At 46.0% G+C, this 25906-nt stretch overlaps 2 protein-coding genes across 10 annotated transcripts in view; both read left to right on the top strand.

Annotated features, from left to right (window-relative positions):
• Nucleotides 1-13127, top strand: part of cacna1ea (calcium voltage-gated channel subunit alpha1 Ea) — a 113305-nt gene extending 100178 nt beyond the window's left edge. The window contains exons 35-45 of the mRNA XM_090235748.1: nt 599-726; nt 1038-1134; nt 2542-2647; nt 2777-2884; nt 3003-3103; nt 3203-3309; nt 6902-7046; nt 8945-9073; nt 9641-9785; nt 10030-10211; nt 10323-13127. Coding sequence (XP_090091874.1) covers nt 599-726; nt 1038-1134; nt 2542-2647; nt 2777-2884; nt 3003-3103; nt 3203-3309; nt 6902-7046; nt 8945-9073; nt 9641-9785; nt 10030-10211; nt 10323-10880 — 1806 coding nt within the window. The 3' untranslated portion in view covers nt 10881-13127. The remainder of the gene's footprint in view (nt 1-598; nt 727-1037; nt 1135-2541; nt 2648-2776; nt 2885-3002; nt 3104-3202; nt 3310-6901; nt 7047-8944; nt 9074-9640; nt 9786-10029; nt 10212-10322) is intronic.
• Nucleotides 13128-19241: 6114 nt separating this feature from the next.
• The window catches only part of si:dkey-21p1.3 (uncharacterized), a 35056-nt gene continuing 28391 nt past the window's right edge, over nt 19242-25906 (top strand). For 6 of the 9 annotated variants that reach the window (XR_016496275.1, XR_016496274.1, XR_016496276.1 and 3 more), the window contains exons 1-4: nt 19242-19634; nt 20391-20535; nt 22478-22642; nt 23314-23509. Coding sequence is in view for 5 of the 9 variants with exons in the window: in XM_090235740.1 (XP_090091866.1) it covers nt 19436-19634; nt 20391-20535; nt 22478-22642; nt 23314-23509 (705 nt within the window). In the remaining 4 variants the exon portion in view is untranslated. Of the gene's footprint in view, nt 19635-20390; nt 20536-22477; nt 22643-23313; nt 23510-24271; nt 24732-25906 lie in introns of those variants that run through there. The other 3 variants (XM_021604065.3, XM_036978224.2, XM_090235741.1) reach the window with 2 other exon arrangements.

Here is a 25906-nt window from a genome sequence, read left to right as displayed (position 1 = left end):
CTACTCTGACTCCTACTGTCCTACTCTGACTCCTACTGTCCTACTCTGACTCCTACTGTCCTACTCTGACTCCTACTGTCCTGCTCTAAAAGTACTACTGTCCTACTCTAAGAGTCATACTGTCCTACTCTAAAAGTCCTACTATCCTACTCTAAGAGTCTACTGTCCTACTCTGAGTCTTACTGCCCTACTCTAAGAGTCTACTGTCCTACTCTGAGTCCTACTGTCCTACTCTAAGAGACCTACTCTAAGAGTCATGCTCTCCTATTCTAAGAGTCCTACTGTACTACTCTAAGAGCCCTACTCTAGGAGTCCTACTGTCCTACTCTGAGTCCTACTCTCCTAACTCTAAGAGTCTTACTGTCCTACTCTGAGTCCTATTGTCTTACTCTAAGAGACCTACTCTAAGAGTCCTACTGTCCTACTCTAAGAGGTATACTGTCCTAGTCGAAGAGTCCTACTGTCCTACTCTAAGAGTTCTACTCTTACCAGAAATTAGCGGAAGAAGTTGAAGGAGACACCTACATGCATATATATTTCACTTTCATACACACATACTGTAGTTCCTTGTCTATGACCTCCTCTAATCACTGTTCAGATGCTGAATCTGTTTGTGGCTGTAATCATGGACAACTTTGAGTACCTCACCCGGGATTCCTCGATATTGGGGCCTCACCACCTGGATGAATTTGTTCGTATCTGGGGTGAATATGACCGAGCTGCTTGGTAAGTCAGAGGCCCAACAGCAACACAACACATACAAAGTAGCAGCACATATGTGAATTATTTACTATTTTACAGTTATTCTAATGTTACTCCCACCTACTTACAAAGACCACCATATAGCCCTAATGTCCAAAACATCTCATGATATGAAAAGTATTGCATATTTGGCTAATTGCTGTCCATTGTGTCCTGATGCTTTGCTTTCCAGGTTATTTATCTTAGGGCAATGCTGGCACTTCAGCTCTGGTAAACTTCAGCAAAGCTGAATCTCTATGTTCATTGTTAACTACATAAATGTATGTTCTTTCCAGTGGAAGGATTCACTATAAGGAGATGTACAAAGTAGTACGCACTATTTCACCTCCCCTGGGCTTTGGAAAGAACTGCCCCTACAGGGTGGCCTACAAGGTTTGGCTCCCCCACCACTATTCCTCGCTCCCTCAACCCCTTCCTACGTTGGGATCCTTGCTCTGCCCCCCGCCCCCTCCATTCCTCTCTACCAGTTACTACTACTGCTCTATGGCCTGCTTGCACTGCTGGAGGAGGCCAGCTCTGGCTCTGCTCCAGGCCAAAGAATGACTGGGCTGTGGCTTCAGGATACAAAGAGATGGGTGTTCCATAAGTACCTGCCAGATCCACAGAGGACCCTACTGTCATTCCTTTGGTCATGTTAGATTTCTTCTGCTCCCTCTTTTCTATGCCAGGTCTGCATAGAAAGACCACAACCTGATCTTATCATTTTCCTCTTTCTGTGTAATGCCATTGAATAACCCTCTTTCTGATATCTCTTCCCTTTTACATATTCCTTTCTTCCTCCATTCCTTGGGAATGCCTTCCTTGCCCTCCTCGTCATCTGCCTTGCTCCCTGCCTCCTCCCCAGCGGGCGTATTCATTACACTGACATGTATGAAATGCTGACCCTCATGTCGCCACCTCTAGGCCTCGGCAAGAAATGTCCATCCAAAGTGGCTTATAAGGTAGACCAAATGCAGACAGGCAAAGTTTCTATGTTAGGTCAATGGAGACGGCAAACTAAAACCTTGCTCTCTGTCATACCGGATCATCCCAATTCCAAATGAAGTGTGGGAAATGGCTGTTGTCTATCGTATCGTAATGTGTCGCTTGTTCAACTGTAAGAGAATCTACAATGGTGTTTTTTGATTGGTGGATGACAATACGTACAGTAAAAAGAAAATAAGCATTGTGCTTTGATGTTTTCTTGTTTTCTATTGGTTTGCATCTTGGCAGAGAACTGACTGAGTAATTAATTGATGTTTTGTGTGTTAAGAGCTGTCTGTGGAGTAAATGGCTTTTACAGTCAGTAAGAATGCAGCTGTTTTGAAACGGGTGCATAAACCTGACATATATTTCATAGAGCCACACTGTACAGTGTCAGAATGTCATACAATCTTCCTCAATCAGTGTTTCTTGATTACTTCCTATAAGTATATGCATATGCCTTCTGCCCTTGCACTCTTGCTTTTTTTCACATATCATTTCCCTGTCATTTATTTTGTGATATGTGTGCATGTGCAATGGCAGAGATGCACCTACCCTCTTTGTGCATGCTGTGTTGTGAGAGTCTCTTGGCTGTTCTTACTATGTCATTCTTATTAGAGTATTGTCTTATCACATGTGTTTTTATCCTTATATTGTAAGTTTAGCTTAAACAGTGAAAACATATTATCAAGTAGAGACTTGAGTACTACATTAAGACTGCAAATGGCTAGCTCCTCCCATTTGCATCATGTTGTCTCCTGTTTGATGAGATATATTTCCTGCTTCCCCCTCTGTTCCTTCCATGGACACCCTCAGAGGCTGGTGCTAATGAACATGCCTGTGGATGAAGAGATGTCGGTTCACTTCACCTCCACCCTCATGGCCCTGATCCGAACCGCCCTCGAGGTGAAGATAGCCAGAGGTCAGGCGCTAGCTAACATGCTATATACTTAGTATAACCTTGTTGTTTTTCTCTACTTTCTCCACACACTGTTGATCAATTTCCTCCATAAGTTGCATGCTTGATCTGCTGTTGTTGTGGTGGTTCCAGGAGGGGAGGACCGAGGTCAGATGGATTCAGATCTACAGAAGGAGATAAGTGTCATTTGGTCACACCTTTCACAGAAGACCCTGGACCTGCTCGTCCCCATCCACAAAGGTGACAGTCAGAATGTATGGTCCCACTGGCATTAGTCAATGTAATTGAACTATTTACTCTAGGAGTTATGAATTTCAAAGAATTCCAAATTAGTGACATTATGCCATTGGTCTTCCAGCCAGTCATATGACCATTGGGAAGATCTATGCAGCCATGATGATCATGGACTACTACAAGCAGAGCAAAGCCAAGAAGCTCAGGCAACAGCTGGAGGAGCAGGTATATACCTCTATGTACAGTATAGTTAGGAAACCACCTCCTCTTAACGGTAGTTTGCATACTCTCATACTGTACCTGTTTCATCTTCACCCTCTATAGAAACACGCTCCCATGTTCCAGCGTATGGACGCGTCCTCTCTGCCTCAAGAGATCCTCTGCAGTGCCAAAGCCCTCCCTTTCCTGCCCCACAGCCCTGGATCTGCCCTGTAAATATGTTATTTTACTCATGAATAGGGCTGCCGGCAGTCATGAGTTATGACCGCAGTAAAATTCCACGTGACCGCTACCCATCCCTGTCGCGGGATCATTTTCAACCGCTGAATAGCATAGCGCAACAGTCACATAATATTACTAAAAAATATTAATATTCATGAAATCACAAGTGCAATATTGCAAAACACAGCTTAGCCTTCTGTTAGTCTCAGATTTTGAAATTATGCTTTACAGCGAAAGCAATCCAAGCGTTTTGTGTAAGTTTATAGATAGCTTAGCATAGCATTATGTACACTTAGCATCAGCAAGCTTGGTCACGAAAATCAGAAAAGCAATCAAATTAACCATTTACCTTTGATGATCTTCGGATGTTTTCACTCACGAGACTCCCAGTTACACAACAAATGTTCCTTTTGTTCCATAAAGATTATTTTTATACCCAAAATACCGACGTTTGTTTGTCGCTTTATGTTCAGAAATCCACAGGAAAGAGCGGTCACGTCAACGCAGACGGAAATTCCAAATAGTCTTCATAATATCCACAGAAACATGTCAAACGTTTTTTATAATCATTCCTCAGGTAGTTTTTAAAATATATATTCGATAATATATCAACCGAGTGTGTAGGTCTTTCAATAACAGCGGGAGGAACAATGGAACAACTCTGTAGTGCAAAAACTCACTCTGAGAGCCCCCACCTATCCACTTACGCAATGTGATCTTTCACGCTCATTTTTCAAAATAAAAGCCTGAAACTATGTCTAAAGACTGTTGACACCTTAGGGACGCCAGAGAAAAAGGAATCTGGTTGATATCCCTTTAAATGGAGGATAGGCATGCAAAGGAACAGAAGGGTTTCAAAATGAGAGGCACTTCCTGATTGGATTTTCCTCAGGGTTTTGCTTGCAATATCAGTTATGTTATACTCACAGACAATATTTTGACAGTTTTGGAAACTTTAGAGTGTTTTCTATTCTAATCTGTCAATTATATGCATATTCTAGCATCTTGTCCTGAGAAATAGGCCATTTACTTTGGGAACGTTATTTTTCCAAACATAAAAATAGTGCCCCCTAGCTTCAAGAGGTTAAGTTATGGTAATCACCTCTTATGCACTCTGGGCATGCTTTGATAGTACCCAACTTGCTAACTACCATCAGGTCCTACTGGCCTGGTACTCAGGGCCCTCTAACCACTCTGACATCATCGCAAATGCAATTTAAAATCACAACAAACACTTATCATCAAAACAGTATAGTGCTTTTAAAACTGACTTCACTGTGATGATCAGTTTGAAGACAGAAGTTCAACAGCAGGTTGCATTAAGTGTAAAACATGGTAGTTGTGGATGTTATTTCAAAGCCTAATACAATGAAATGGACAGCGCTTTCTAAGGTGATGATTCATTCAAAACACCTATACACATATTAGAGCATATACATGTGCATAGACTTATGCGCTCAAGCCTGGGGAAAAAAACAGAATAAAATTATGATTGTGCAATACATAGCCTACCGCATGTTACCCATGGCAGAAAAACATAAAACAAAACTGATTTAAAATGTCTGGTGCATAATTGGTCTGGCCTATACTTTAAAATTAAACAAATTAGAGTAATCACCTTTGAGAGTGGTGGACTGTATTATTATGCATACTGGATGGACTGGTTACCTTATGCTCTGCTCCAAAATGTCTATCCATGATTCTGGTAGAGAGCCCTAGGCGATTCTGTTGGTTCATTGTGCAGGGCAGGGCAGCTTACAGGTAGCCTACAATTAAAGGGAATTTGTATTTGATTTTGAATAGCCTAGTAATAGGGATTTAAAAAAATATTTGTATAATGAATTGGGTGGCACATTACCTTTTAGCTACAGAATCTCTCACCACCGTGCGTTTCCATCTCCTCCTCTCTCCTTTATTCCTTTCTCAAGCATGCAGAGGGGCTGTCAACAGTTCAGTGAAATATGTTTTGTTTGCGAAAACATGTTACTATTGATGTTCCCGAACAGATTTCATTCACTTGGTATCCCAAATCAAGCACTGGGTAGCTGCAGGAATAGGGTTGGATAGCCCATTGCATACAGAGTTTGGGTGGAATATCACCTGTCACACAGCAAGCGCATGCTCCTCAAACAGTAATGCATGGAGTGAAATAAGTTTACTTATATGTATTTCTCAGCTGCTCATATTAAGCATAGCTCCGCTATAAAACCAAAGTAGCCTACCGGACCAGTGGGAAAGCACAGAGCCTCCATTCGCTATTCCAGTGCATACAGATGACATGTATTTTTATCATGTCCTTGTTCCTGCCCATTTGATAATGGGCCATTCTAAATCCGAACTCATTTTACATATTAGTAAAGACAAGATTATATTGCTTATAGCCGCATCATGCAGCCTATATATGTTTTCATTTCTAAGACATTCTAAGGTTTGTATCATTCACAACTAAAGTTGCCAAATAACTCTAAATCTTGAGTATAGGAGGACCTGTTTCAAATTATTTTTATGCTCCGGAATGGTAAATATATCTTATTTTATTCAGCTAGTTCAATTATATTCTTCTTACTATAAAATCATATACAATAATAGAACAGGACTTATAAGCGTATCTTGTAAGCTAAATGAACAAGCCTACAGCTTATGGCGCACAGCCAGAAAACATACAGTCTGTCACGGCCGTTGCTGGAAGAAGACCAAGGCGCAGCGTGGTGAGCGTACATTTTCCTTTTTATTTCAAAATGTTGCCAACAAAACAACAAACGAAAAAACAACAGTGAAGCTTACAGGGCATTAGTGCCACAAACAAAGTTAACTACCCACAATGAAAGGAGGGAAAAAGGGCTACCTAAGTATGGTTCCCAATCAGAGACAACGATAGACAGCTGTCTCTGATTGAGAACCATACCCGGCCAAAACATAGAAACACAAAATCATAGAAAACAAAACATAGAATGTCCACCACAAATCACACCCTGACCAAACCAAATAGAGACATACAAAGGCTCTCTAAGGTCAGGGCGTGACACAGTCGGCCTACTCCTATTCTGTTTTCTGAAATACATTTTCTTCGTATCATAATGTTTCTTTAGACTTGACTAAAATATATAATGGAATTATTGTGAAGGTGTATATTAAATTGATTTATTATACTTCTTAAATGTAGATGTTCATCGGCAGCTTGTATGCGTGGAGGGCTGGAGATGCTAAACATGTTTACATTAATTAACAGTCAATTGCAGTGAGACTGACAGTCTTTTTACATTGACATTTTAGTCATTTAGCAGACAGTAGTGAGTGCATACCTTTTCATAATTTGATTCTCCTTTTTTTCCCCGTACTGGTCCCTCATGGGAAATGAACCCACAACCTTGGCGTTTCAAGTGCCACGCTTTACCAACTGCGCCACAATAACCAGCTGCATGATAATAACCGTCTGACAAAATGTCATGACCGTCACAGCCCTACTTCTGAAGTCCCCAATCCTGTGTGTGCGTGCCTGTAGATGGAGTTAATAGATATGTGTTCATCCTAGATAGGCATGCCTCTCTGAGCGTCTGTCTGGCTTCCTATCTGTTCCATCAGGACCAGAGGAGGATTTGTGGCCTTGAGTCCCATATCCCCTCAGGAGATGTTCATGCAGCCCATGTCCCAGGACCTAGAGGACAGAGAGGAGGACTACCACAACTATCACCACCACCACCTGCTCCACCACCAGCTCCACACACTGGTAAGGACTTGGTCTCAAGTACTGTAACACCTCCATGAACACACTCACTCAATGCACTATAATCAAATCAAAATCAAATCAAAGTTTATTCATCCCGTGCACAGTTTACAGCAGGTATAAACGGTGCAGTGAAATGCTTACTTGCAAGCTCCCTCAACCAAGCAGTACAATACATTATGTCACATTGTATGTTATATGTATGTATTACTGTGTTACACACTTAATGGGGAAATAATTGTGTTATTATTACAAACATAATGCATGAGTAGACTTTTGATGGGTAAACCTCCAGTGAGATAGGATGGAGTGAGAAGGGTTCCATTATGGTCTGGTCGGCTGTGGTTGTGATCCAGAGAGATGGGGAGGAGAGGAGTGGGGGTTGAGGCTGTCTCTCCCAGGAGAGGCAGCGTCTGACTGGACTCACTCTGACTCATCCACTCCCCCATCCATCTCTTTGTCACTGTCCAGCCAATTAGCTGTCTCTGTCCACCAATTGTTACCCAAGAGGCCCGGTCCAATCAATATTCGGGTATTTTGACACTAGTTGATTAGTGGGGTGGAGTTGGTTGGGGGGTGGTTGTGGGAGGGTGTTGATTTGTGATTTGTGTTGAAATATTTGATGTATGGTGCCAGTATATTCTGATTCAACATCAAACTCTTGTCTGAAACAAGAACGTAAAAAGTATTGCTGTTGATCAGACTATCATCATAGCAATTAGACCCAGAACAGATTGGTCATTCATTTGTGAGTCATGCACACTCTTACCTTACACTCAAAGCCATTCAAACACACAACAACTTTAGTTAACTCTACACAGTCCAAGCCAGTTCTATCTAGCAGAGCTGGATTGTAGTCGATGATACGGCTGTCTGGCCCCTTCTGTGTCATTCTCAACTTCACCATGGCAATGTCTCACCATGCTGTTCACTCCACACAGTGTCCCTTGTTTAAGGCATTTATCACTACTCACCCATTTCTTTGAATGGTATCATAATTTCTCCGCCATAGGCTTTGATGAACCATGCGTATTATGCTTATTTTGCAAGATTGTTGTGATTCTGCTGAGTTTTGGCACTGTGGGGAGTGTGACTTTGACGACATGAAAGCGTGTGACTTTCTGTAAGTGTGTGAATGGAACAGGGACAGAGACGGCGGCTTGTCTCTGGTGGTTTGGTGTCAGCACTCTTCTCATGGTTTTGTGGTTTAATTATGCTGTGTTGGTATTTGGCACCTTTGTCATCAACAGAGCTAAATGCCATATGGCACTCCCATCCATCTCTCTGTTCTTTGAGCAGCTGTACCGAGTTCTGTTGGAGGATACTGCTCATATTTCGTGGTTTTGGTTTCTCAGCTCTTCTCAGCTCTTTAGTGAAGAGTGGGGCATTTTGGTTTCCTATGCCTGCATGCCTGTGACTGGTTCTTGCCTCCGCTTCATGGCTTTCAGTTATTCAAGCTCCATTTTAAGCTTTAAGCCGTTGTTGCGCATGTAGACACCGCCCACTTCCTTCCTTCAGCCCCTCCTATCTGCCCTGCCCCGCCTGGTTGTCAGCCCCTCGTTGACAGTGGTACTCCTACCCACAGTACTTCTGAGCACCCCAGACAGTCACCACTCACACAGGTTCACAATGAATAATGAAAAATGAATACATTACACTGCCAACACACAGTGCTTTGGCTGCCGTTGTGCTCAGCCAGTGCTTTTAATCTGAGTAAAGAGGGTGTACGGCTATTCGATAGCAATACTGTACAAAATCTCAGTCAGCATACTACATCTGCTTGTGACGTGTTGGTACAGTAGCCCTCTGCTGGTCCTCTGACATCATTGCTGCCAACTCTGTTTTCACACATTAGAACTCTGCTGTGTTTCTCTCTCCTCCTTCTTTCTCTGACTATATAGGTTCCGGAGCGCAAAGAGTTTAACCGCAACCTTTGCCCCACTAACAGGCAGGATGCCCCACTCAGGGTGCCCGGGCGGGCAGTCTCTATCCGAGCCTCCTCTATGCCTCGGCTGGCTGTAGACACACAGGTACCTGTTACTGTATAGCCCCTCACCTCCCCTCCTCTACCCATGGGGCCTCAGAGAGAACAGGACCCAGGCAGACAGCCTCTGTGGGGGCTTCAGAGGGACTGAACACTGGAGCAGTGCAGCCACATATATACAGCAATCAGCCATGAAGTGGAGGAGGATTGGGTGTTAACTAGGTTGCTACAGTATATACATCTGATTTCAGCTGCTACCTTCAATGGTTGTTGACAGTGTGGATGGCGTACTTTGATGGTTTCTAGTTCATCCTTGCGTGGCCAACATGCCAGTGTGCCATGTTTCCCAGACGTTGTATTTTTAGTCCATGGTAATATGGATAGGAAGTGGCTTTGGGTCCTCAAAAAAGCACAATATAATTACCATGTGTTAAACATGGAATGTGTGTTGTGGATGAGAGAAAGTCTTCTGCTCAGAACTCAGATTAGAACTCCACACACTTTCTACCCTCTCACATTCTCTCAACCAAATGTATATGTGTGTATATGTCTGTATATCTATATGTGTGTGTGTCTACTGTATGTGTGTATGTGTTTATCTGTTTGTGTGTAGGTGGGGACAGACAGCAGCAAATCAATGAAGCGCTCCTTCTCCACTATTGGGGATCAATGTGTGAATGGCCTGTGGCAGGAGGAGTACTCTCTGAAGAGGGTCAGTCCTGACCGTCTGAACAGACCACGACAGAGGAGCATCAGAGGTATACTACACTCAGTAACAGTCAGCCACTGAGTTTACATGGCATCTTTTCCTTCACTCTGGTTAAAGCTGGAATGTTTTCAATATGCCTCTGCTTAGGGTCCATTCACTGATCCTGACCCCTTTCATACTTTAAAACCATTGAAGAACAGTGGAAGCTATCAGTTTCAGATGCCCCCTGATGGCTGTGTATTTACTATACTGTGTTCCTCTTCATAGCTCCCCTCTCTCCCCCTGCCTCTCAGGAATCAGGTGCAACCTCAGGGAACCAGTGGATCATGAGCGGGGGCGCTCCAAAGAGAGGCGTCACCTGCTGTCTCCCGACGTGTCCCGCTGCAACTCTGAGGAGCGGAGCCAGGACCCGTCACAAGAACGCAAGCAGTCCCGTTCCCCCAGCGAGGGACGCACACATGCCCTCCACAGACAGGTGAGTGTAGGCCCTGAGCCTATTATTATTCAATTCCTGGCTTTATCTATCAAACACTGTCCCTACTACCATTGAAGCTTGGTTTATGTGTGAGGTCTCTACTCTCTGCAGGGCAACACTTCAGGCAGCCCAGACCTGTCCAGCACACCCCGCGGCCGGCGCCAACTCCCCCAGACGCCCTTGCGGCCACGCCCTCACATCTCCTACTCCCCCCTGGTGTGCAGAGCCCACCTCTCCCCCCCTGCTGCCAGTGAGGGCAGAGCCCGGACCCAGGAGGCCCCCGGAGAGACGGAGGATCCCTCGTTGCGGGAGGAGGGGAAGAGGCTAGCCCCAGAGTCAGGAGCGGGGGTGGGGGTGGTAATAGGGGTGGGTGGCCCAGGGTTAGGGGTCAGTCACCCGCACCACTCACCTCACCGGTACATCTCGGAGCCGTACCTGACCCTGCACGAGGAGTTACACAGCCCAGACTCCTCAGGCCTGGATGAGACTCTGACCTTCGAGGCGGCCATTGCAACCAGTCTGGGCCGGGCCAACACCATCAGTTCTGCCCCCCAGCTCAGACACAACTGGCAGGTCCCCAACGGACACTTCCATAAACGCCTGGGTCAGGCCAGCTCTGTGGTTGCCTGCGAGCTCTTGAGTGACACGGACGAGGATGACCGCTGTTAGGGCCGGGACTTGTAGAAGAAGAGCAGGAAGATGGACAGCAAAACTGGGTATCAGAAAGACAGGGGTCCTCAGTTTGAAGCACACTGTCAGGTCGTGTACTGAGTGTGCATCTGTATGTGTGTGTATCTGCACTCTTAAAAAAAAGGGTTCCAAATGAGTTCTTCAGCTGGCTCCCGAGTGGCGCAGCAGCCTAAGGCATTGCATCTCAGTGCTAGAGGCATCACTACAGACCCTTGTTTGATCCTGGTTTGATCCCGGGCTGTATCACAACCGGCCGTGATTGGGAGTCCCTTAGGGCGGCGCACAATTGGCCCAGCGCCGTCCCGGAGGATTTGGCCGGGGTAAGCTGTCATTGTAAATAAGAATTTGTTCTTAACTGACTTGCCTAGTTAAATAAAGGTTCAATAGGATAACCCTTTTTAGTTCCAGGGGGGGAACCCTTTTGGGTTCCATGTAAAACCCTCTGTGGAAAGGGTTCTACATGGAACCCAAAAGCATTCTACCTGGAACCAAAAAGGGTTCTTTAAAGGTTCTAGAAAGCACCTTCTTTTCTAAGAGTGTGTGTTTGTAGGAGTGCAATATGTTTGTCAAATCAACAAGACAAGGAAGATATGGGGACTGCTGGCGTACAGTGCAAACGTTCACCAGTTGCATTTTGATTAATAACAAAGTTGAATAACTCAAGATGTAAAGAATGTTTCCTCACTTCTTAGACCTATGAAACAGAGTAAGTATGTGTTCAGTACAGTGTGTAGCAGAAAAATAGTATGTGGCACTGAAGTATCAGGAATGTATTGAAATTGTGCTCTTTTCCTCCTGTAAGATAAGAAGTTCTCAGTTATTAGATCTTTATTGATCATGACACAGTGGTAGGTGTGTAGGGATCTGAAGCAGACATTGTTTGTCACAGACACTGTTTTAAAACAACTCTCCTCTCTCATTTCACACGACATCAATGGGGTATTTCTCAGGCAGTGACGTGAATGGTTCTGTGTCAGTCAGCCAATGAGGAAGAAGGTGTCACAACAGAAATGACCGTATGCACCAGTTAACTCACCGATCGTGAGCTCTCACCTGAGAACAAAAAAGGTTGTTGAACAAAGTGAGAGGAAAGGCCTTTCCATTTGTTGTAATGTTCTCTCCAGTAGATATGACGATCCACTTCAAGACGAGACAAGGACCTGACCTTTCCCTGATATATGCTGTACATTTCCAGAGCTCTGGTGCTTTGATCCCTCTAAAGTCAGGTGTTCCAGCGTCATTTCATGTCAATGCTCTAGTTGTCATTTTCAGCCTAAATATGTTGGGTACTTGTGTGCTCCTCAGTGTGTCTCTGGACAGAGGACCCTCTTCCCTGCTTTTGTCTGTCACTGTCACCTCACTGGATTACGCATGATGTCCACTGTGAGGCCCTGGATGAGGTCCAGCCCTGAACTATAGACCCTCACTGGACAGCAGCAAAACTGGCCTCTTGTACAGAACAATATGGAAACAACAGACATAGCATGTCCATGTGCTGGATACTACTGAAAAATATAGTCTACAAAGCCATTTTTCCTGTAAATAGAATCAAGTGTCTTGAGGATGTGTTGCCTTTTATGTCATTATGAATACTATCTGTCCTTTGATGCAAATTATGTCAATATGGATGTGTTTATGGATGATTCCTAACTATGATTTATTTGTAAGTTAACTCCCATGGTACTCTGAACGCTGACTGAGTAAATTTTTGCCAACAGGTTTAGCAGTGCTGTATAAAAAGAGAGTTTTCCCTGATACAGCTCTTTGTTGTAGCAACATGATCGTGATGGTGATGGCGATGATGACGGTTATGGTGATAGTGATGATGATGGCTATGGTGATAGTGATGATGATGGTGATGATGGTTATGGTGATAGTGATAAAATGTGCCTGCCTGTGAGTAGGGCGACTCAGAACAGTTGATGGATCCATGTGCACTCAGTGGTGTTCTCTCTCATCAGACCCCAACAGAATGATGTTTACATTTTGAACAGTGATTGTTGCCAAAAAGAGAGCTTATATTATATCATGTGCTGTGTTGTAATTTGTTTTGTTGACATGTTTCTGAAATGTGAACAGGACGTATTTGGTCCGATGTTCTGCTGGCCTATATGGGCCCACTGCTCTGTGAAACATGATGAGTTTTATGTTGCTTCTGAATTTCTGGTATAGAAAAGCATTCTGGTATATATGTAGTATATATAAATAAATACATGTGTAGTTTAATGGATTGTTTATACTATATTTCAATCTAGATGCCTGTATGACTTTGACAAAAACAATTTGCATATCTGTGTTGTGGCAGAACAGAGGGTTTGGTCAAGACGTTTACACAGATCAGACACGGACAGAAAAGGATTAGCTCAGTTTCAAGGGTGTTTATTTAAATAATACATCAAAAAGAAAGGGTATGTCTCCCCTATGACACTCTCTCCGGGATACCGTCTTCTGGGCTCCGGGTCTTGCTGTATCCTGTTGGGATCAAAACTGCACTCACTCCTGTTACCTCTGTAACCGTCCCCAACTATACAGGAGTCCTTTCTTATCCCACTCTGTCTCTGTGTGCTGCCCTTCTGGCAGCTTTATGGGCCTTGCACAGCTGGTGAGCAATCAGCCCATGAGATTACTCACCAATTCCCAATCAGCCCCAATTAGTCCTGGCCGGAGAACCCATCGAGACCTGGCACGTCCAGCAGATGGAGCCATCGCCTCGTGATGTATACACCGTCTGTCACCAGGCCTCGACGAGTCTCCCCCTGGTGGCTGACGTGCTGTATGTCACCCCCCCCAGCTCTATCGGGGAGGGGACTGTCATCAGTGCGACATATGTCTCCCTTCTCGATAGGGCATCTGCGTTTCCATGCTTTGCCCCTGACTTGTACACAACAGAAAAAGAGAAGCGTTGAAGGGACAAGAACCACCTGGTGACCCGATCGTTTGTGTCCTTTCCCCTGGCCATCTAGACCAGGGGAGCATGGTCCGTGACCAGGGTGAAGTGGGTACCTAACAGGTCATTCTTGAGTGTCTAGCACCCCATCGTGTATCTGGGACAGAACAGCCCCTAGTCCCGTATCACATGCATCCGTCTGGACCACCATCGGCACCTGGAAATCAGGCGTTACGAGAATCGGATGGGAGCACATCGCTTCCTTCAGACGGCTGACCACCGCTTCTGTCTCGTCCGTCCATCTCACTGTTTTCGGGAGGCGGGCTCTGGTTAGATTGGTGAGTGGGGAAGCTATAGCCGCAAAGTTGGGAATAAACCGGCTATAGTATCCTGCCAGTCCCAGGAAGGACTTGACCTGTGTCTTGGTGCGTAGAACGGGCCAGTCACGTACCGTGTGAACCTTCCTCTCCTGGGGCTTAACTTCCCCGTCTGATCAAATACCCCAGGTACTTCACCTCCTCAAAACCTAGTTTGCACTTCTTGGGGTTCGCGGTCAACCCGGCTTGTCCGAGCTCGTACAGCACTTCCTGGAGGCGCATCAGCTGCTCTTCCCAACCTTGGCTGTGGATGATGATATCATGCAGCTATGTCGTTGCGTACTGCTGGTGGGGTCGAAGCATTCTGTTCATCAGTCGCTGGAAGGTAGGCGGGGCCCCATGGAGACCCGAATGGGAGGACCCGGTACTGATACAAACAGTCAGGTGTCGAGAACGCCGTTGTAACGGTTTTCTTCCGTCTCCTCCTCTGATGAAGAGGTAGAACAAGGATCGGACCAAAATGCAGCGTGTAGATTGCGATCCATGTTTTAATGAACAAACGTTAAACACGAATCAGTACAAAAACAATAAACGTAACGAAAACCTAAACAGCCTATCTGGTGAAAACACATAGACAGGAACAATCACCCACAAACACACAGTGAAACCCAGGCTACCTAAATATGGTTCCCAATCAGAGACAATGACGAACACCTGCCTCTGATTGAGAACCATATCAGGCCGAACATAGAACTAGACAAACTAGACATGTAACATAGAATGCCCACTCAGATCACACCCTGACCAATCAAAACATAGAAAATACAAAGTAAACTATGGTCAGGGCGTGACAGTACCCCCCCCCCAAGGTGCGGACTCCGGCCGCAAAACCTGAACCTATAGGGGAGGGTCTGGGTGGGCATCTGTCCGCGGTGGCGGCTCTGGCGCTGGACGTGGACCCCACTCCATGACAGTTTTAATCCCCCTCCTAAACGTCCCTAAATAGGTTACCCACCACAATGATAACATGGGACAGAGGGACAGCTCGGGACAGAGGTAACTCGGGACAGATGGGTAGCTCAGCCCTGAGAGGAAGCTCAGCACTGAGAAGAAGCTCAGCACTGAGAAGAAGCTCAGCACTGAGAAGAAGCTCAGGCAGGTGGTTAGATCCGGCAGATCCTGGCTGGCTGGCGGTTCTGGAAGATCCTGGCTGACTGGCGGATCTGGGAGAATCTGGACGACTGGCAGATCTGGGAGAATCTGGACGACTGGCAGATCTGGGAGAATCTGGACGACTGGCAGATCTGGGAGAATCTGGACGACTGGCAGATCTGGGAGAATCTGGACGACTGGCAGATCTGGGAGAGTCTGGACGACTGGCAGATCTGAGAGAGTCTGGACGACTGGCAGATCTGGGAGAGTCTGGTCGACTGGCAGATCTGGAAGAGTCTGGTCGACTGGCAGATCTGGAAGAGTCTGGTCGACTGGCAGATCTGGAAGAGTCTGGTCGACTGGCAGATCTGGAAGAGTCTGGTCGACTGGCAGATCTGGAAGAGTCTGGTCGACTGGCAGATCTGGAAGAGTCTGGTCGACTGGCAGATCTGGAAGAGTCTGGTCGACTGGCAGATCTGGAAGAGTCTGGTCGACTGGCAGATCTGGAAGAGTCTGGTCGACTGGCAGATCTGGAAGAGTCTGGACGACGGGCAGATCTGGAAGAGTCTGGTCGACTGGCAGATCTGGAAGAGTCTGGACGACTGGCAGATCTGGAAGAGTCTGGACGACTGGCAGATCTGGAAGAGACTGGTCGACACAGACTGGCTGCTCTGGCTGCTCCATGCTGACTGACAGCTCTGGCTGCTCCATGCTGGCAGACTGCTCTGGCTGCTCCATGATGACTGGTAGCTCTGGCTGCTCCATGCTGACTGGCTGCTCCATGCTGACTGGCAGCTCTGGCTGCTCCATGCTGACTGGCTGCTCTGGCTGCTCCATGCTGACTGGCTGCTCCATGCTGACTGGCTGCTCCATGCTGACTGGCGGCCCTGGCTGCTCCATGCTGACTGGCGGCCCTGGCTGCTCCATGCTGACTGGCGGCCCTGGCTGCTCCATGCTAACTGGCAGCTCTGGCGGCTCCTTGCAGACTGGCAGCTCTGGCGGCTCCTTGCAGACTGGCAGCTTTGGCGGCATCCTGCAGACTGGCAGCTCTGGCGGCTCCTTGCAGACTGGCAGCTCCATGCAGACTGGCAGCTCTATGCAGACTGGCAGCTCCTTGCAGACTGGCAGCTCCTTGCTAACTGGCAGCTCTAAGCTAACTGGCAGCTCTATGCTAACTGGCAGCTCTATGCTAACTGGCAGCTCTATGCTAACTGGCAGCTCTATGCTAACTGGCAGCTCTATGCTAACTGGCAGTTCTGAACAGGCGGGAGACTCCGGCAGCGCTGTAGAGAAGGCAGGCTCTAACAGCGCTAAACAGGCAGGAGACTCCGACAGCGCTGAAGAGAAGGGAGGCTCTGGCAGCGCTGGACAGGCGAGGCGCACTGTAGGCCTGATGCGTGGTGCTGGCACTGGTGGTACTGGGCCGAGGACACGCACAGGAAGCCTGGTGCGGGGAGCTGCTACCGGAGGGCTGGGGTGTGGAGGTGGTACTGGAAAAACCGGACCGTGCAGGCGCACTGGAGCTCTTGAGCACCGAGCCTGCCCAACCTTACCTGGTTGAATGCTCACGGTCGCCCTGCCAGTGCGGCGAGGTGGAATAGCCCGCACTGGACTATGCAGGCGAACCGGAGAAACCGAGCGCAAGGCTGGTGCCATGTAAACCGGCCCAAGGAGACGCACTGGGGACCAGCTGCGTAGAGCCGGCTTCATGGCATTAGGCTCGACGCTCAATCTAGCCCGGCCGACACGTGGAGCTGGAATATACCGCACCGGGCTATGCACCCGCACTGGAGACACCGTGCGCACCACTGCATAACACGGTGCCTGTCCGGTCTCTCTAGCCCCCCGGTAAGCACAGGGAGTCTGCCCAGGTCTCCTACCTGGCGTAGCCATACTCCCTGTTAGCCCCCCCCCAAGAAATTTTTGGGGCTGCCTCTCGGGCTTCCTTGCCAGCCGTGTTCCCTCATATCGCCGGCTCCTCTCTCCGGCTGCCTCTGCTCTCCTAAGTGCCTCCACCTGTTCCCATGGGAGGCGATCTCTTCCAGCCAGTATCTCCTCCCAAGTGTAACAGCCCTTGCCATCCAAAACGTCCTCCCATGTCCATTCCTCTTTACGCTGCTGCTGCTGCCTGTTGACACGCTGCTTGGTCCGTTGGTGGTGGGTGATTCTGTAACGGTTTTCTTCGTGAGAAGGAGAGTCGGACCAAAATGCAGCGTGTAGATTGCGATTCATGTTTAATGAAAAACCACACTAAACACAAACACTACAAAAACAATAAACGTAACGAAAACCTAAACAGCCTATCTGGTGAAAACACATAGACAGGAACAATCACCCACCAACACACAGTGAACCCCAGGCTACCTAAATATGGTTCCCAATCAGAGACAATGATGAACACCTGCCTCTGACTGAGAACCATATCAGGCTGAACATAGAAATAGACAAACAAGACATGAAACATAGAATGCCCACTCAGATCACACCCTGACCAATCAAAACATAGAAAATACAAAGTAAACTATGGTCAGGGCGTGACAGCCGTCTTCTCCCAGGAGGAGAAGGCCAACGGTACCTGCCAATATCCTTTGGTCAGGTCGAGGGTGCTGATGTACCGGGCCTTTCCCAATCGATATATGAGCTTGTCCACCCTCGGCATGGGGTAGGTGTCGAATAAGCTTATGTTGTTCACACCCCGGAAATCATTACAGAAGTGGAGGCTACCGTCCGGTTTGGGCACCAACACGATGGGGCTGCACCATGCAATGTGAGACTCTTCAATGACCCCCATCCTCAGCATAGCCTCCACTTCTTGTTTCACGGCCTTCCTTCAGGCCTCCGGAATCCGATATGGCCTCTTTCATACCATTTCCCCACGCCAGGTACGAATGTGGTGTTCAATGAGGGTCGTGCGGCCCGGCTTCTCGGAGAACACCGCCGTGTTCCGATCGACAAGCTCCCTGAGCTCTTGCTTCTGGGCCGGGTCGAGGTCCTTGTTGCTCGGGACCACCACTGGTACCGTTGGTGCCACTTCTTCAACAGGTTCACGTGGTAAATCTGTTAAGGTTTCCGTCTTCCCGGTTGCCGTACGCTGTAATTGACAGGTCCCAGCTTCTCGATCACCTTGTATGGCCCGTTGTTGCCATGTTGCCAGGAACTTACTTTCGGCCATGGGGATCAAGACCAACACCCTGTCTCCCACCTGGAATTCTCGGGGCTGGGATCCCCGATTGTAGACCTGGGCTTGGGCGCGTTGGGCCTTCTCCATATGTTCCCTCACGACTGGCCATATGGCTGTCATCCGCTTCCTCATCGTCTCCATGTGCTCTACCACGCTGCGTAATGGAGTCGGTTGGGCTTCCCACACCTCCTTGGTGAGGTCCAATAGGCCGCGTGGCCTCCTCCCGTAGAGGAGTACAAAAGGGGAAAACCCTGTGGAGGACTGGAGTACTTCTCGGATTGAGAACATTAGGTGGGGTAGTAGCTGGTCCAAGTTCTTCCCGTCCTGCTCGATGACCTTCCACAGCATTTTCTAGAGTGTTTTATTGAAGCACTCGACGAGCCCATCCATCTGCAGGTGAAAAACGGCGAGTCTTGCCCTGGTTGGCTGACGTGCTGTACGCCACAGTGTATACAGTAGAACCATTAAAAATATGAATCCTCTTAAATTACATGTCAACTAAGCTGTGGTAACAAATCGTCTTTTGAAAATCGATTTATGGCTTCATTTTTATGCACAGCGAAAACGCTGAAGGATTATCACAGAATTTTGACTCCAGCGAAATAAGGAGAAGAGAGATTTATTTTGGAGCAGGTGTTTTGGTCTCATCTTTGATGATTAAATGTTTTATTAAACTTATATAATGTATAAATCACACAGCTCACTGCTTAAGATGTAGCAGATATATTTATGATGATGTGGAGAGTTGTCTCTCTTCTCGCTTGGCTGCTTGGCTTTGTCTCGGTATGCTAAAGATAAACCACATGTGGTTTGATATGTAGTTTGATATGGGCGTGTGTGTACCTACAGAGCTCAGGTGAGAGTGGTTCAGTGGTGCGGTAGACAGGCAGTGGTGGAGATCTCTACAGTGTTTGTGAGAAGAGAAGACATGACAACGCTGATACAGTGAGTCATCGTGATCGTGTCCTCAGATCCTCCTGACTAGTCCCCCTGGGATATGATGGGCACTGGAAGGGAACCTGGAGGGGTCGGCATGGCTGAGACCTTGCTGTTTCTCTGGGCAGGACTAGGTCTGTTTGGGGCTCCGGGAGAGGGAGCTTCTCAGGATGGTTCCTCACACGGGCTGTGCCCTGTCCAGCCGGGACCAGAGGAGTATGGGGGATGCAGGGGAGACCAAACACCAACCCTGGCTAAAGGTGAGTACGGCATCCCAGGATAAATGGGATCTGGTCATGGCAGCAATATATTGTATGTATGTTTGCATGTTTTGTGTATTTACTGTAATTGATACTGAAGGTTCTGAGATTATTTTTGATACTGTGGTAATCCCAGAATTGTGATAATTAATTACAAAAGAACTGTAACAAATATACCTGTGTTTAGCAGGAAGGTGTTGTTTTGTGTAATGTGTTCCTTCTTCGTTACTATAACCATGCCAACTTCACCAGAGCCATATATCTATATATCCTTATTGTTCTGGTTTTCCCCACACTGTGCCGTCATAGAGCCCTTTAAAATAGGCAGAGAGTTGGTCCATATCAAACATGGGGTTTGCTCTCATGCTTGGGGAGATTCCACCCAGACATTCCACACTGGCAGCAGGTGAGGCTCCAGGCTTTGATCTCACAGAGGGCAGCCAAGTTCTCTCTTCTCTAGGTAGACACAGCAACCTGTTCCAATTATCAGCGGCTAGTATCTCACCTTGCCCTCACAGTGGCTGGCCAAACAGATGAACATGATCACATCCAGCTTATTTTTAAACTAACTCATGAACTCTTATTTACATCAAAGTCCTGCCCTGATAAGTTTGTTTCAATTCCATTGATTGAGGTGATGATGAATACAGTACTAGCTGATTAATTCCTAACATTCATTTCAATCAAAGTTGGGTATTGCCACGGCTATCAATTCATACCCTGTCTCTGAGATGCATGTTTTGTTCCCTTTTCTAGAAGTGGATCTGTTGGACCTCTTGGACATGCTTTCCCCAGACCACTACAATGTCTCTACAGCAGAGGATGACAGGGGCTGCTTGGCCTACGAAATCGGACAATACGCCACCTTGTTCCTCCCCACACACACAGCGTTTGGCTCTCAGTAAGTCATATAGATAAACAGCTTGTGGAAATGGTAACCAGCGAGCTGATGTAATGAGAAAAGAGAAAATAAAATAATGTTGAGTTTGAAAGCATTGATGAAATACCTTTCTTAGGGCTGCAATCCCGTTAAGGTGATTGATATGACAACAGCCAGTGAAAGTGCAGAGCGCCAAATTAAAACAACAGAAATCTCATAATTAAAATTCCTCAAACATACATGTATCGTATACCATTTTAAAAGGTAATCTTGTTGTTAATCCCACCAAAGTGTCCGATTTCAAATAGGCTTTACAGCGAAAGCACCACAAACGATTATGTTAGGTCACCACCAAGTCACAGAAAAATGTCAGCCTTTTTCCAGCCAAAGAGAGGAGTCACAAAAAGCACAACTAGAGATAAAAATGAATCACTAACCTTTGATGATCTTCATCAGATGACACTCATAGGACTTCATGTTACACAATACATATATGTTTTGTTCGATAAAGTGTATATTTATATAAAAAAAATTCTCAGTATACATTGGCGCGTTACGTTCACCAGTTCCAAAAACATCCGGTGATATTGCAGAGAGCCACATAATTTTACAGAAATACTCATTATAAATGTTGATAAACACAATTGTTAGACATGTAAATATAGATATACCTCTCGTTAATGCAACCGCTGTGTCAGATTTTAAAAAAACTTTACGGAAAAAGCAAACCATACAATAATCTGAGTACAGCTTTCAGACAACAAAGCAGCCAAAAAGATATCCGCCATATTGGGTAGTAAACAGAAGTCGGAAATAGCATTATAAATATTCCCTTACCTTTGATGATCTTCATCAGAATGCACTCCCAGGAATCCCAGTTCCACATTAAATGTTTGATTTAGTTCGATAATGTCCATAATTTATGTCCAAAGAGCTACTTTTGTTAGCACGTTTGGTTAACAAATCCAAAGTCATGAAGCGCTTTCCCTAGTTGAAGACGAAATGTCAAAAGGTTCCGTTCCTGTCCATAGAAACATGTCAAACGATCTATGGAATCAAGCTTTAGGATGTTTTTAACATAAAACGTCAATAATGTTCCAACCGGAGAATTCCATTGTCTTCAGAAGTGCGGTGGAACAGAGCTCCCTCTCATGTGAACGCGCATGGTCAGAGCATGGTCAGCTCATGGCAGACCTTACTCATTCCCTTCTCATTCGGTCCCACTTCACAGTAGAATCCTCAAACAAGTTTCTAAAGACGGTTGACATATAGTGGAAGACTTAAGAAGTGCAACATAACCAATATCCCACTGTGTATTCAATAGGGGCTGGGTTAAAAATCGACCAACCTCAGATTTCCCACTTCCTTTTTAGATTTCTTCTCAGGTTTTTGCCTGCCATATGAGTTCTGTTATACTCACATACATCATTCAAACAGTTTTAGAAACTTCAGAGTGTTTTCTATCCAATACTAGTAATAATATGCATATTTTGCAACTGGGACTGAGGAGCAGGCCATTTACTCTGGGCACCTTTCATCAAAGCTACTCAATACTGCCCCTGCAGCCATAAGAAGTTAATTTATTGGGTAGATGAGGAAATTCCCTTTCGATGAAGTGTCTTGCTCTCAAGGTTGAGATTATGCTTTGGTGCTGAACCTGAAGTTGAATGTTGACATGTCAGGCACTAAAGCTGAATTAATTTGCCAGCGTTGTGGTACACTTTGCATTGGCTTGTGAAACTGGTCTGGATGGACCCACTCGTCACATTGCTCCTATGTGTTTAAAGGAACAGTATACCCCTTACCTTGTCTGAAACATAACCTAAATTCAATTTCACTCCACTTGGAATGCAAAATAGCCTTATTTGGCTTGCTAATTTGCGTCAGTCACAATTGTATAGACAAGACTGTCAAGTGTGTTTCTGCTTGATGATGCAGTGAGCCTGATGTGTGTATGTGTCAGGTTTTCAGATGAGTTGAGCATTGTGATGAGGCTGAGGCTAGGGGGGCTGTGGGTGGAGGAGAGGAGCCTGCTAGCGGTACTGTCAGAGGAAGGGGAGGAGTTGCTACAGCTGAGATTGGGACCTGGACTACTCACCTTCATCAGTACCTGGAGCCGCCACTACGAGTGAGACAGCACCAACATATACATTACATGTGCCATGCTCATGGACACACACAGTCACCAAGTTATCGTTACGCATTGTGTATTTATTCCTCGTGTTATTATTATTTTATTTTCTCTCTGTATTGTTGGGAAGGGCCCGTAAGTAAGCGTTTCACTGTTAGTCTACACCTGTTGTTTATGAAACTTGTGACAAATAAAATGTTATTTGATTTCAAATTTGATTGTATTAGATGTTATCCTCACACCACGGGCTATGGCTGATGATGTTGTAATACATGGCATTAGAATGGTTGGTATACCAAATACTGTGTGTCCTATCACAATGTTATGAAAGTCCGTTGAGCGTATCATTTATTTTGCACTTAAGAAAAAGCTCCATGACTAATTCTACCTGACATAGACACTGTAGCTCAGGGGTCGGCAACAGGCACCCAAGTAATTTTTTGGGGACCCAAAAAGTTTTTAGTAAAATTGCAGTGTACAAATGATTTGAATTATTTTCCGGAAACCCCAACCATTTGCTCTGACAAAAATCAGCCCGCGGGTGAATCTAGTTGCTTAATCCTGCTGTAGCTCATAGGCACAACGTCCTCTACAGTGGAGTGGCTCTATACCAATTGTCTATACTGATCCACCACACCTCTCTTTCTGTGTCCCCCTCCTCTGGGCAGGTTCCCAGCAGGCCTCCTGTGGGATGGCGAGTGGCACTGGCTGGCCCTGTCTGTCTCGCTGTCCAGACTGGAGGTGTATGCTGACTGCAGCCTGCTGGAGAGTATACCCTGGAGGAACTACCCCGGCCTGGAGGTCTCCACCCAGGGTCTCATTCTGCTGGGAGGGGCCACCCAGCCCCACCACACACCCTTTACCGTAAGCCCACTGCTTTTCTGACCCCCGTGCTACATTCCTCACATTGGCCCCAGTCCTCCTCCCACCCCAGGGGAATAGAGGGGGTTGCACCAGGGAGGAAGGCTGGCTCAATATGAAGTTCAATGGCACAGAAAAAGATTTGGCTTGATTGGACTAATCAGTACCTACTGAGCACGCACTGGTTTGTGCCACTGAATCAATGTTGTTTCCACATTATTTCAATGAAATTAGTTGAACCAACATGGAATAGACATTTAATTGACCCAGTGATTTATGCTGATTAATCATATCTTCTGGTGGAGTAAGTAAGATTACTGTTATTTTACTAATTAACTTGTCTTATTTGAACTGATATTGCTCTTGATGATGAAACTGTTTTACGAAGCATTTAATGCATCATTTGAATTTTGTCCATTTGAAGCAAATTAATAAAATTAACATTTGAAGATGTTCAGAGCTTCGTTTTTGAATTTCATATTGGCCCTTTGGGTAGTTCTACACAGTTAAAGCTCTGCCTGATAACATATTAAAATCAATGGAGAACCATCATCATAATATATTTGGTGGTCCTGTATGGCTTCTCTAAGCCAGCCAAGGTGTGTGGACACAGGCAGGTGTGTGGTGTGGGTGGTCTCTGAGTCCAGCCATCTCAGGAGACATCCGTCATCCTGGCCCACGTCAGTGACAAGGCCTCTATGGGTGACGCTGCTGCTGTCTCACTGATGCCCTGCCTGTATAAAACCTCACGTCTCCCCTCACTCTGTCCTTCCCTGCACATGAACAAAGCAGGACTAACACACACCACACACACCAACAGCTAGCACTACCGTCTGAAAATAATTGACCAATGCATATGGAATATACTGATGTTTACGCGTAAGAAGATCCCTGGTGGATACTGACCTGACTGTCTGGAGCTACACACTGTACATAGGAAGTGGACCTGTCACCTTGTGAATTTGTTGTGTGGCGATTGTCTGCTGTGGTTGAGGGCTATTTTCCTGGTCATTCCGTCACTGCTATGGTCTGTGTCTGTGGGAGCCAGCCTAGAACTGGCCCTTGTCCAGGGAGGGGTCTGTTTTAGCACTGCACTGGGTGCTGAGTTAAGAGTGTGTGTGAGTGAGAGGGGGAGACCTGTTCTTACTGCAGTCAGAGGGATCAACCGTCTGTCAGCTCTGCAGCGATGCAGGGCCCTGCCGTGATTCTGCTGCTACTCAGCTATGTAAGTCCACCTCTGCTATTAGCTCTATGGGGTACATTCTGGGGTAAGGGAAGAGCAGGGGATTCTGTTGATTTGAAATGTAGTTGTTATGGATTCTGCGTGAATTCTGGTTCTTCTGTGCTCGATTTTTCATTGACAGTAGTACCTCACATGTAAAGTAAGAGACAAGTGCTGTAAGAATTATAATGCAATACTTTTTTTTATATAATGCGAGATTGGACAAGATTGTTGTGTTTTGCTTTCTTTTGTTGTGTTAGGAGGATTGTTCCTGGTCACATGCAACATAGTATTGGGCCTTCATCCTAACAACTTACTAAACCCTTTGGATCGAGTTATTTCATTTTTATCAGCCTTCTCCCAGTACAGCATTGCTTGGTTATTTTTTCTGGTTTTCTGTAAATGCAACTGTTAGTAACTACTTGCCCCTGCATTGTCATGTGGTGCGTACACAGTGTACAGCCTGTGGCTGGAATATGCCCTGGATCTGTGGATCAAGCCTGAGGCCTTTTTACATGTGCATGCGAGCAGATGACGGACAGAGAAGATTTTCACATTTGCAAGACAACTCTCATAAATCGTTGGGTAAAAAACTGTCCTCTTTGCAGTGGCAAACCCAAGACCACAGTCATATCTCGGTACTTTATGTAATAGTTGCCTATGCAACAAGTAATATTATACAGAATGAGTGTAATATTATGATGTAATACAGTCTTATTCGGTCTTTGGCCTTGACATTCAAGTGGAAACAGGGATAAACTGAGAGGCCTGAATATGATTGAGTTCTTTGTTCAGTGTAAAGTGACATCTCAAAGGCAACCTAATGCATTCGAGAGTAGATACTTCAGTTGTTTTGGAGGTTTTTGGCATGCGTTTCCACACTACTTATACACTCTATGATTTAAAGTTCCAATCACTGCTATAGCTGTTTGACATGTGAAGACTCAGATAGTGGTGTCCCTGACAAGGCCTCTCCTCCACATCATTGGGACTTGTTTTGTTTTCAGCCGTTCCCATTGGAGACTACGTTTACCTAAATCACTGCCCTGGTCTAATTATAGACCGTTTATGGTTTGGGGGGGGGGGAATGTTTTCCCCTAGTTTGACTGTATTTAAATCAGAGACAGACATATATGAGAACGGCCTGCACTCTCAGAAAAAAACAGTACGATTAGGCT

Source organism: Oncorhynchus mykiss, chromosome 5 (assembly GCF_057628025.1).
Source record: "Oncorhynchus mykiss isolate SJ-2025 chromosome 5, ASM5762802v1, whole genome shotgun sequence".
Lineage (NCBI taxonomy): Eukaryota > Metazoa > Chordata > Actinopteri > Salmoniformes > Salmonidae > Oncorhynchus > Oncorhynchus mykiss.
The sequence above is the reverse complement of the archived record's forward strand: the minus strand, read 5'-3'. Positions and strand labels throughout refer to the sequence as shown.